The sequence below is a fragment of the Ctenopharyngodon idella genome, chromosome 6 (assembly GCF_019924925.1).
Source record: "Ctenopharyngodon idella isolate HZGC_01 chromosome 6, HZGC01, whole genome shotgun sequence".
Classification (NCBI taxonomy): Eukaryota; Metazoa; Chordata; class Actinopteri; order Cypriniformes; family Xenocyprididae; genus Ctenopharyngodon; species Ctenopharyngodon idella.
The window spans coordinates 15,877,630-15,890,243 of NC_067225.1; the positions used below are offsets into that span (position 1 = coordinate 15,877,630).

Consider the following 12,614-nt stretch of genomic DNA (forward strand, 5'->3'; position numbering starts at 1 on the left):
ATCTTCAACTGTTAAGGGTTTTTATTATAACTGGCTTGAACATAGCCATATGGGATGCTTTGAGCTCCTACATACTTGCGGTGTGGGTTTGAAGTGACTTCACAGAGTTCTATGCAAAAGCCTGTATAATTTCCATTGATAAAATTGAAATAGTCAAACACTGTATCATAAATAAAAGAAACACCATGTTTTCAGAATAATGAGGCAGAATGTGTGTTTATTTAGGATGTTCACAGCATGTTTTCTATAATTTGCAGGTCCATTGTCTCGGAGCCCTTGTGAACTTTTGCCAGTTGGGGTGGGTCACCCGGTTCAGGCCATGTTAAAGAGTTTTACTGCCCTATCAGGCTGCGCTAGCCGAGGAACCACCAGTCTTCCTCAGGAGGTGCACATCATCAACCTACGAAAAGGCAATGCACAAGGAGCCAGAGAGAAACCAGCAGAGGTAAGGTTCCTTCACTACTAGGCCTCAAAAGCAGCAAGGAATCCTTACGTGCACAAGCCTTTTTATATGCATCCAATAGCTCATTTCAGTCATGTCATAATTTAGCATTAGAATGTGAAAGGGATGTTTGTTATCAAGAATAACAGCATGACCTCCGATGTACTCTTGCTTTCATGCAACAGTTTTGCAAAATAAATAAAAAATGACAATTGAACAAACCCCAAACATAATTACAAAGTTATGTTTTAGTATCTACAATCTCTTGCGCCAAAAAGCATTCAGTAAATAAATGCTATTAGCATACAGGCTAACTTAACTTGTGCGACTTGTACATTTATTAAATAAATTAACTTAGAAAAGCATTGGTGCTTGTGTAGTATTAGCTTCAGTGTTGTCACTAAGTTTTTCAGTAGCACATTTTCATATTGGTGTAGTGTAATTTTTTCCAATGACTAGCTATTATGTGTGTCCGATTGTATCATGACATTTTATTGTGCTGTGTCGTGTATGTAGCAATGGGGAGTCTGATTCAATCGATTAATTGGTTCATTCGCATTGTTAATAAATGATTCACTGATTAAACTAATGATTCATAGATCAAATGAATGATTCCAATTTAACCACTTCCAATTACAAGTCTTTTAAGCTCACCAAGATTGCATTTTTTAATGAATAATGCAGTTAAAGGGTTAGTTCACCCAAAAATGAAAATTCTGTCATTAATTATTCACCCTCATGTCGTTCCACACCTGTAAGACCTTTGTTCATCTTCGGAACACAAATTAAGATATTTTTGATAAAATCCGATGGCTCAGTAAGGCCTGCATTGCCAGCAAGACAATTTAAAAGACATATTTAAGACAGTTCATGTGACTACAGTGGTTCAACCTTAATGTTATGAAGTGATGAGAATACTTTTGTGCGGCAAAAAAACAATGACTTTATTCAACAATATCTAGTGATGGGTGATTTCAAAACACTGTTTCATGAAGCTTCGAAGCTTTACGAATCTTTTGTTTCGAATCAGTGGTTCGGAGTGTGTATCAAACCGCCAAAGTCACGCGAAAAAGTATTCTCGTCGCTTCATAACATTAAGGTTGAACCACTGTAGTCATGAACTGTTTCAAATACGTCCTTATTAGCTTTCTGGGCATTGAAAGTGTTAATTGCTGGCAATGCAGGCCTCACTGAGCCATCGGATTTTATCAAAAATATCTTAATTTGTGTTCCGAAGATGAACGAAAGTCTTACGGGTGTGGAACGACATGAAGATGAGTAATTAATGACAGAATTTTCATTTTTTGGGTGAACTAACCCTTTAAAACAGTAATTATGTGAAGTATTATTACAATTTAACATAACTGTTTTCTACTTCTATTTTAAACTGTAATTTATTACTGGGTAGCTTGACTAAATTTGAACCATTTTAAATTGTGATGAGATCGCAAGCTACATTTTCAAAGTAGCTTCCCCAACTTATATCCTTCAGTATTTTCATGCAACTTTAAACACAGACCAGCAGAAATGTTGTATGACGAAATGGATATGTTAAGGACCCGATGTGAGCGCTATTTTAGATTGTTCAAATAGCAATTTCACTGTTATGAAACATCAAACCACTAAACCTGGAAACCAAGAGTTGTTTAAATGGCTTCTTGGCAGAGCTGCTTCTTGTAGGTTTAACTTGCAATGATGAAATGGTTATAAACATACTTTGATTTTGAACTTGGCTGAGGTGAGTTGAGTTGGCTGGATTGTTAAGTTGTTAGTTCTCTTGTTAGTTGGTGGGGGTGTCGTAGAAACAGCGTGGGGTGCGTCCACAGGGTTCGCCTGTGAATTGATGTTGTAATTGCTGGAAGAACTATTTGGCCGAGAGCACTGCTGACTCTAGATGTTCGCAGAGAGACGGTACAATCTCATGTTTGCGTTATCATTTCTGTAATTAGAGCTTTCTCTTTAATCAAATGCACAAAAACACACTCGGGTTCACAAAATAACGAGATACAATTCTGATATGAGCCCTTTCTGCCCAATTTGTGTGTTTTTTTATTCTCATTAGTAACCAATGAGTATGGAAAGAAAATATGTACTTGGAGAAAGATTGGCCTTCAAGTTTTCAGCCCTCACATATCCCAAGAAAAACAGCATTGGGCCTCAGGAAAGTTGGGGTAAGGCTCTGTCTGGACTTTTGTGAGTGAAAAGGGAGGAAGAAAGAGGCAGTGAGAGGGGCCAGAAGAAGAAAGAAAGACAGAAAGAGTGCAAATGGATGCAGTTGTCGGGCACTATCAGCCACGCGGATCGAGAGAGGCTTTTTCTCCCTCTCAACTCTGTGTGGCTTGGGCTCACAGCTCTATTGAAATACAATATTGGTCCCTGCCGACACAGACAATGATGGCTTTAAACCGCCTCGCTTTCACTGTCGTGTGTTTTTTGCATCAGGGAGCAAGTATCACTCAACTGGGTCGGCGCAGACAAAAGGCTCTCTTCTTCACCCCTGCCAGGGTTCAAAGCCCACTTGGATTTTACTCCGAGGCGCTCCATTAGACTGCCGCTCATATCCATACCATGTACTGTGTGCCCTCAAGCATTGTAATCAGGATCGCTGTTGTTCCCTCCACCCTGACAGACAGGAAGCAGAAGAAAAAGCGCACTGGCCAAAGCACAGGAGCGGAGTGCTGTAAACATCCGTGCCAGAGAGATCAGATTGTTGTTGGTGGCTTCAGTATGTGAAACAAAAGCCTGAGGAATGCTATCTGACATATCTCAGAAGACTAAGCAACATGGAGTGAGCAAGCGAGAGAGAGAGAGGGAGAGAAAGAGCTTCTTTTCATTTGCAAACAAAAGATTCAAGTGTTTGATAAACAAAATAAATGCTTTTATAGGCAAAATTCACTCCACTCTTTTGGCAGCTGCTTGAAATTCACTGCAGTCCACAGTCTCATGCTCAATCAAGGCTTTCAGACTTTATTTTCTGTATATCCAGTCTCTAAAACTTAAGACTTACGAATCAAATGCAATTGTGAGTAAATAAAAAAAAGCTATATCGGCCTGTAGCTTTATAGGTGCTACTGTAACGTTTATCAAGTTTATCTCCAGAACTCCATGTGATGACAAATACTGTATGTATAATATATCTAGCATTAAGCTACTAAAATGAAAATATGATGAGCAAAATCACTGTAAATGTTAAAGGGGCTATATGTAATAATTTTTGTTAATGAATCCCTTTTTTATTGCCAATGTGTGAACAGCTTGCAACAAAACTTAAAAAACGAGACAATCCCCAAATTCCTGGGTTCCTAGTTTTTATGCAAAAAACTCGGGACGTTTTTTGCTGTGAAAATGAAAAGGATGTGACGTAAACACGCACTACCAAAAGCCTCTCTTCCAATCAATTACACATGAAAGGAATGCTTATACAATGTTCAGGATAATATCGAAAGGGCCATTCTGAACTGTAATGTCAAAAGAAAAGGGATTAAGTCAAACTATAGTCGCACATAGCCAGATCTATATAGTCTATAGTCTAAAATATACTTTATAATCAAACTATCATTACAGTATAATTTTTAATTACCTCATCTGTAGACATGATGCCGGTGAATTGCAGAGCTTGTGCAAACATATGCACATGATCAGATTCTTTCTTAACTGCTGTTTTCTCACCGCTGTCATTTTTTTTTGTGTGTGTGTGTGTTTATTTTGTTGTTGAGAAGAAAGCATGCAGCACATATTTACATATTCACACCATTCTCAGCAGCGTGGACGCATCGGGATGTTTGTTAGCAGTATATCGCTGCAAAGGTATTCAGAACTTCCTTTTACTTCTAAGCAAAGAGTGAAAAGAGCGAGCATGAGCAATATGTTGCTGGCTGCAGTTCACTTAACAGCCACTGGTGTCACTAATAACAATGGTTTCTGAATTCTACATATAACCTCTTTAAAGACTTAGTTCACCCAAAAATGAAAATGCTGTCATTAATTACTCACCCTCATGTCGTTCCACACCCTTAAGACCTACGTTCATGTTTGGAACACAAATTAAGATATTTTTGATAAAATCCGATGGCTCAGTGAGGCCTGCATTGCCAGCAAGACAATTAACACTTTCAATGCCCAGAAAGCTACTAAAGATGTATTTAAAACAGTTCATGTGACTACAGTGGTTTAACCTTAATGTTACGAAGCGACGAGAATACATTTGTGCGCCAAAAAAACAAAATAACGACTTTATTCAACAATATCTAGTGATGGGCGATTTCAAAACACTGCTTCATGAAGCTTCGAAGATTTACGAATCTTTTGTTTCGAATCAGTGGTTCAAACTGCCAAAGTTTTCAGTAAACGAGGCTTCGTTATGTCATAAGTGTTTCAAAATTTCCATGGTTCACCACTGGGGGGGCATGACTTTGGCAGTTTGACACACGCTCCGAACCACTGATTCGAAACAAAAGATTTGTAAAGCTTCGAAATGTGAAGAATCTCTTGGAAAATTTGTAAGTGACCTTCTTTATGTAAAACCAATAAAAAATGATCACAAAAAATAAATAAATAAGTAAACTAAAAGTTGAACTTTTGAACTATTAATTAGAGAATCCTGACAAAAGGTGTATAACGGTTTCCAAAAGAAATATTAAGCAGCACTACTGTTTTCGATGCTGATAATAAGAAAAGTTTCTTGATCACCAAGAACAGTGCCCAAAACCGCTCTAAAACCAGCAAACCAGTTCAGCCTGACCAGGCCATGAGACTAGCTTTTTCAGCAGGATTTCTGAAGGTGTAAGCGTCTCTAGGCGATTGATTCAAACAGCGGGTCATGGATAAACACCAGCACGTCTGATAGCATGACTCCTCTGTGCACAAGCACCATGAGTCACAGGTCATGCGATTGGATCCCGTTCTTTAAATGTGCTTCATCAGGACTTTGCAATGGCCTGAAACCATGTGCTAGAGATGTGTGAAAATCAACATGTCTCAACTAGCCATCAGGATTCCTGCAGCCTACGGCGGAAAGCGGACTGGAGCTCTGCCGATGATGAATGAGACATGTCATTTTCTGCTATGCTATAATGCCATTAGCCCTTCATTTTTGTTGGCAAATGGCTAAAGAGCTCAATTCCCTATGATGCCATTGTTGTGGGTTTGTATCGGTATCTTGGTAACAGATGTGCCATTTTTTTGTGCTATTTGCACATAACTGGTTAACAATTGAATGGAGGCCAAGACTGTGTTTACTCAGCACGTTCTAGGGCCTTGTTGGAGTCCTGACTGCAATATGTCTTGGTTCGTTTTCCTTATGCAGATTTATTATGTAATTTTTTCTTCATTTTAGTGGAAAAAGGGAGAATAGGATATGTATAACATGAAGAATACAAAGCAAACGCTGCGACTAGCTTGGCAAGTACAATTGCAACAAAATAGCATTAGCATAGTTTCCATGTAGCTCCCTTAAATATGGAAAAAGCTTGTGGAGATTTAATTGCAGCATCACTAGTGGCACCAAACGAAACTGCAAAAATAAAGACAAACTGTCAACCCACATGAATGAAAAAAAATGCTTATACTTAAAATGATCTCTTTACATTAAACTATAGAAATTATAACATCCCAAAAATGAGACACTTTGCCTTTAAAGGCTGCAACTTAACAGCTCTTCGTGCACCATGCATATGAGCGGATTTCAAGCTTCCCCCTTAAGCCTTATGTGAGGTGAGTTTTGTCTACACACACAGGAAGATAACACCGTTCCTCTCACTGCATTCCAAGCCACAGATATTTCAAAGACCGGTCCAGATATTGTGCTCAGTGATTGGAAGAGAAGATTAAGGATTCACTGAACAAAAGCATAATGACAGCTGTTGATGTAGACACATCCGGACTAGTGATCTTTGCTATCTAAGGGACTATGCATCAGAATTTAATCATACACACATATTTGGAAACTGCAGAACCAGGTTGTTAACACATGCACACCGATTCTGATGTTTTTCTTATCTGTATTTTTATCTTTTTAAGTAATGAATATGTAAACATCCATAAAACAACATAAATGTCCTTAATAAGACTGCATATTGAGTAGGAATTTACAATATATCCGTACCATATGGATATTGGCCAATATTTGATTTTGTTTTAAAATAAAATTGATTTGTATCAACCAATATTGGATTTTTAATTGTGCGTGCACATTTTCTCAATTTTTATATTTAGATTACCTTTGCTCTCATCTAACACTCATTTTTTAATAACTCTAATAGTTCAATAACACTGTTAAATGTATTGTTTAGCAAAATGAAATGAATATCCATATTACATTCTGTAACATTTAATGTTTTGATGGCTGGTTAATTTTAGTTTTTAGTGTAGAAATAGTATAAGTATAAATATTAATATTGGCTATATATTATTCATATACTATTGTAGTATTTATTAATATTTTGAATTTGTTTGAATAGAAATATTAAAAAAAATAATAAAAATGACAAAAGCACAACTAAATTTGAAATGAAAATAGAAAATAAAAATAAAAGCTTATTTTTATTTTCTATTTTCATTTCAAATGTGTTTGTGCTAGACTTTTTTTTTCAGATTTAATTTTTCAGTTAATTTTTTTTATTATTTCAGTTAGTTGGCATGGCAAGTCTTTGCATCCCTAATTTTGACATTTTTATATATATATATATATATATATATATATATATGTATGTATGTATGTATGTATATATGTATTTTTATTTTTTTTCTCTATTGAAATGTTTCGTCTTGCTTTAATTAAGCATAGACATAACTATATTTTATAATTCTGATGGAAAATAAAAGTAAAATTAAAAAAGCTTAATATGTTCTTTAAAAACAAATCTTGATATCTCAGCCTATTTTTGCTTTCCAAATAACGTATCTTGTTTTAAGGACAATTATGATGGAAGTCAAAAGTACAGATTAAGCAAATTAAAATATATATATATTTTTTATTTGGACACACTGTAACCTTGTGTCCAAAGTGCCCTTTGCGGTCGGATGTTTTTTTTTAAAAACCATGACTCCAGTTACTGGTCTCGAATTCAGCTTGTGTGGCTCAGAAACCAGTAAACAATAATGTCCCAGAGGGGAACTGTAGGGTCCTTCTAATGGTCAAATTCTCAGAAGACTCTCATTCATTTAATATCTGTTTCTCACTGTGGTTGAAGTTCATGTTTTTGTCCATTGTGGTCCTCTGCAAGAAAAAAAAAAAGCATTGTCTTGCTAATCACACAGAATGCTGAGCCCGGGCATTGGCTTCCTTCCTTTGGGATTGCGGACTTTAGAAGTGTTCTAATGTCATGCAAGACTATTTGTCCTTGACACGTTTATGCAGCAGAGAGTGCCGCATTTCTTATGGTTTACAGATGAACCCCTTCTGGACTATTTGTTTTGGACCGCTTCCAGATGTTCACCATTTCTCTGCGGGGCCGTGTGCTTAGCGTGTACAGTATTCGTTGGCTTGCTTCACTGTGCTAATGAAGGAGTGCTGGGTTACCCGGCATGTCAAAACTTTCCTCCCCAGTTATATATTTAAGAGATTTTATGTATTGACGAAACTTGACTCTGTCCTGACACCTAGCTCAGTGTCTCTCAGGCCTTGTTCACCTGTGTGGTCCCTGGCTGGATGGTTGGAGGACAGATAAATCTGCCTATCCATGACTTCTTGGCGGCACAGAGGAGGTTTGGAAGGGGCTGAGGCCGGATTGTGGGGTCATGGTTGTGAGAGAGAAAGTTTGGCCCTGCTTCTTTTTTCACTTAAATGGAGAAAGATAAGCACCCAAGGACATCTGGCTGAATCACAATGAGCCTTGACATTAACAACCACCTACCTGGGGCATTGACACAGATGTGGCCTTCTGGATTCACACACCCACACTTAAATCAATCTAAATGCACAACCAAAACCTCCTTCTCTCTTTCTTTTCACAGATAAACACACACACACATACACACACTGTCCTTCAGTTCTAATCCAGCATGGAGACTGTGGTAGGGTCGTGTTTCATGTGCCCAGGCGCCACCGGCCTTCAACGACAGATGGATCAGATCCCAAGACATAAACAATTCAGCGAAGCCCTGATTTACTGCTCCTAAACACAATGTTGAAAACCTAGAGGGGTGATAGGATTACTGGCCATCCCGGTTCCGCCAACTAGCAGGACTTGTCCGTAATACACTATGGACCATTAAAATTTGCTCTGATTTGCAGAGGTTATCAACGGATACGGTCTGATATAGTAAGTCTGACACATTTATTTATCATCAATTACTTATTTAAAGGGTTAGTTCACCCAAAAATGAAATTTCTGTCATTAATTACTCACCCTCATGTCGTGCCACACCCGTAAGACCTTCGTTCATCTTCGGAACACAAATTAAGATATTTTTGATAAAATTCGATGGCTCAGTGAGGCCTTCATTGCCAGCAAGATAATTAACACTTTCAGATGCCTAGAAAGGTACTAAAAACATATTTAAAACAGTTCATGTGACTACAGTGGTTCAACCGTAATATTATAAAGCACCGAGAATACTTTTTGTGCGCCAAAAAAACTAAATAACAACATTCAACAATATCTAGTGATGGCCGAATCAGTGGTTCGGCGCGTATCAAACTGCCAAAGTCACTTGAACCAATGAAATTTCTGAACACTTATGACGTAACGAAGCCTCGTTTACTAAAATCACGTGACTTTGGTGCTTCGAACCACTGATTCGAAATAAAAGATTCGTAAAGCTTCAAAGCTTCATGAAGCAGTGTTTTGAAATCTGCCATCACTAGATATTGTTGAATAAAGTCGTTATTTTGTTTTTTTGCCGCACAAAAGTATTCTCGTCGCTTTATAATATTAAGGTTGAACCACTGTAGTCACATGAACTGTTTTTAATATGTTTTTAGTACCTTTCTAGGCATTGACAAAGGAAATTAACTTGCTGGCAATGGAGGCCTCACTGAGCCATCAGATTTCATCAAAAATATCTTAATTTGTGTTCCGAGGATGAACGAAGGTCTTACGGGTGTGGAACGACATGAGGGTGAGTAATTAATGACAGAATTTTAATTTTTTGGGTGAACTAACCCTTTAATCCTGAATATCCATCACAGTGGCCTGTATGGAAATGTGAATGAAATTGCCATTAATTTAAACTTCAGTTTAAAAATAATGTTTATTGATTTATTTATTGATTGAAATGTGCCAAGTCAGATTTCAGCTTGTTTCCCACAATGAACTCTGTTCCAAAACCTAGTGTGCTGATATAGTGACAAATATTGGGTAAAAATGAGTACATTTTTAATTACTGAACTATTTTTGTTGATAGTTCTCAGTATTGAATGAAATGTGTTTCATATTATAATAAACATTTCTAGAAAATTATTAAAAATAACTATACTAAATATTATTAAATAATGATAAAAATATTTTAAATAATAATAAGCCATGACCTACTGTTCTGTTATAATCATGGATCCTGTGTTAATTTATATTTGTGCCTCTGAGTTCAGAGACTGAGCAAATACGCACCCTGTCTTTCTCACATCCTCCTGTTAGAAATAACAGCATCACTTGCCCTTCATATTGTGTGAAATTTGCAAGCTGTTTGTCATTCCTCTTGGAATGTAAGTCAGGTCATAGAGTTCGTAAATTCATCTCATTTTGTTTGAAGTGGCCATTCTCCTGTTTGTTTTGGACTGGATTTCGGATGCTTGTTTACAGAGTCAGCATGAATGCGCCCGGTCAGTCAGCAATTACGGCAAGGTTAGTCTCCAAATGCTCCAAATCCTCCACGTCCCCTCACAGGCTTAACTCTGTCAGATTGAGGTGAAGACACTGGGTCTGAATTGTGTGGAAGAGCGTTTTGGGGTCATAGTCAAAACTCAAGTACATAGTAATTGTACTTCATTGCTGTGCTTAAGTATTATTTTTGGGAATTTATACTTCATCCAAGTAATGTTGCAACTAAAGCTTGAAGTCTTACTCAATAACATTTTTAAGCAGAAACTGTGATACACTATACAGTACCATTCAAAAGTTTTGGCTAAGTAATACTTTAATTCAGCAAGGACGCATTAAATTGTTACAAAAGATTTCTATTGAAAATAAACGCCGTTCTTTTGAACTTTCAAAGAATCCTGAAAATGTGTATAACAGTTTCCACAGAAATATTAAGCATCAAGCTGCTTAGTCAAAAATAAGCAGCGTTCCACACTGATAATAACCATTATTAATATATAAGTGTCAATTTTAATTGACAGGGGTGGAAGTAACTACTTGCGTTACTGTAAGTAAGTAATGTTTTTAGGTACTTGTACTTTTAGGAGTTTATTTAATTATAAGTCTGTAATTTTACTTGTACTTAAGTACAAATTAAGCTAAGTAATCTACTTCGCTACTTGTAAAATCACAATCCGTTACTGAGTACGCCTACAATTTGAATTAATATTCAAACCTTTGACCGGCATTTCAGTGGTCAATAAAAAACCTGATATTTGGACTGAAAAAAAAACCACCCACTGTAGCAGATTATGGAGAGCTGATCATAACTGCACACTGAAGGAGCTCAGAGTGATTTATGGACTGAAGGTTTGACAAAAGTATTTCAAAATGCATGTCTTGGCGAGTATTCATGTAAACACAGTTGGTTACGAGAAAGAAAACGCTTAACAGTAGGCCTATATCCGTGCATCAGGTCTTGAAGTAACAGCAGCCTAATATAACTGCTGCTGTCTGTGTCACTCATTAATCTTAATCAAACAGTACTGTTAATAATACTGTTGATAATACTGTATTTGTTTAGGCTATTTTTTATTTTATTTGTTAATTTGTTCTTATTTTATTACTGATTGTTTACTTGTATTTTTTTTGTAATTGAGTATTATCTCAGCAATGTAACAGTACTTGTACTTAAAGGGTAAGTTCACCCAAAAATGAAATTTCTGTCATTAATTACTCATCCTTGTGACATTCCAAACCCGTAAGACCTTCTTTCATCTTCGGAACACAAATTAAGTTATTTTTGATGAAATCCGAGAGGTTTTTTTAGCCCATAGAAAGCAACGTAATTTCCGTCATTCAAGGTCCAGAAAGGTAGTAAAGACATCGTGAAAATAGTCAACGTGACTGCAGTGGTTCAACCTTAATGTTATGAAGCGACGAGAATACTTTTTGTGTGCAAAAACAAAACAAAAAATAACTACTTTATTCAACAGTTTCTTCTCTACCCTGTCAGAATCGTACACAGTGAACACAGTTCAGAGCTTCCGTGTTTACATCCAAACACCGGCTCAATATTGGCCGGCTCCAGTGTCAGCATCACACGCATGCGTCGTGGTGCTCACATGAACAGCCTCGGCCAATACTAAGCCGGCGTTCAGACAAAAACATGGAAGCGCTGAACTGCAGTTAATTGTTTACACATGGTGTTAAACAAAGGAACAAATGGGCAAAATCTTAATGGACAAAATTATTGTACTATTAAAGGATGAAGAAGATCAAACAATATTTGACGAGACAGAACACTTACAGCCTGTGTGTAAGTGCTGCCCATTTCACATGCAAACAGGGTGTTTATTTTCTAATAGTTAATTTCCTTCCTGTTTTCTTTGGAAAATATTCATGTCTGTTTTGGCATAAGAACCTTGACTAAAATTAAAAGTAGACCTCAGGGAAAAAAATAAAATGTTGAAAAAGTATGATATGAATAATTGTTTATTGTATATTGAACAGAAATACATTAACACTCACACAGACAGCAGCTGCAAGGTGTCAGTGCTGCCCTCTTATTCACATTAAACTAACATCCTTGTGTAAAATCTTTCCCAAGCACAGCCTCCCTCCTTCTGCTCCCCTCACACATACACATATTTTCATTTTACTGCACAAATCATAAGGAACGGTTTCCTGTCCCTCTCTCTTTTCCCAGTGCCAGTGTGTTGTACAGTGTTACAGTAGACGGCCCAGGCTGTGTTATCCTCTCAATAACAGAGAGAAGTGCACAGCTGCGTTTTGCTCTGTAATGGCCGTGGCACTGGTCCAGACTGAACCGCAGCACTGGCTAATTAAGTGAAACTAAACACCTAGCAGTGACTGTGCATACTGCTTTCACTTCCTCATCACTCTCAATGAAAATATAACGGTACTTTATTTCG

General features: G+C 37.1%; 1 protein-coding gene across 1 annotated transcript in view; it reads left to right on the plus strand.

Moving 5' to 3' along the window:
• The window catches only part of tgfbr3 (transforming growth factor, beta receptor III), a 122,283-nt gene that overhangs the window by 38,734 nt on the left and 70,935 nt on the right, over positions 1 to 12,614 (plus strand). Inside the window, exon 3 of the mRNA XM_051896724.1 lies at positions 258 to 445. Within this exon, the coding sequence (XP_051752684.1) occupies positions 258 to 445 (188 nt within the window). The remainder of the gene's footprint in view (positions 1 to 257; positions 446 to 12,614) is intronic.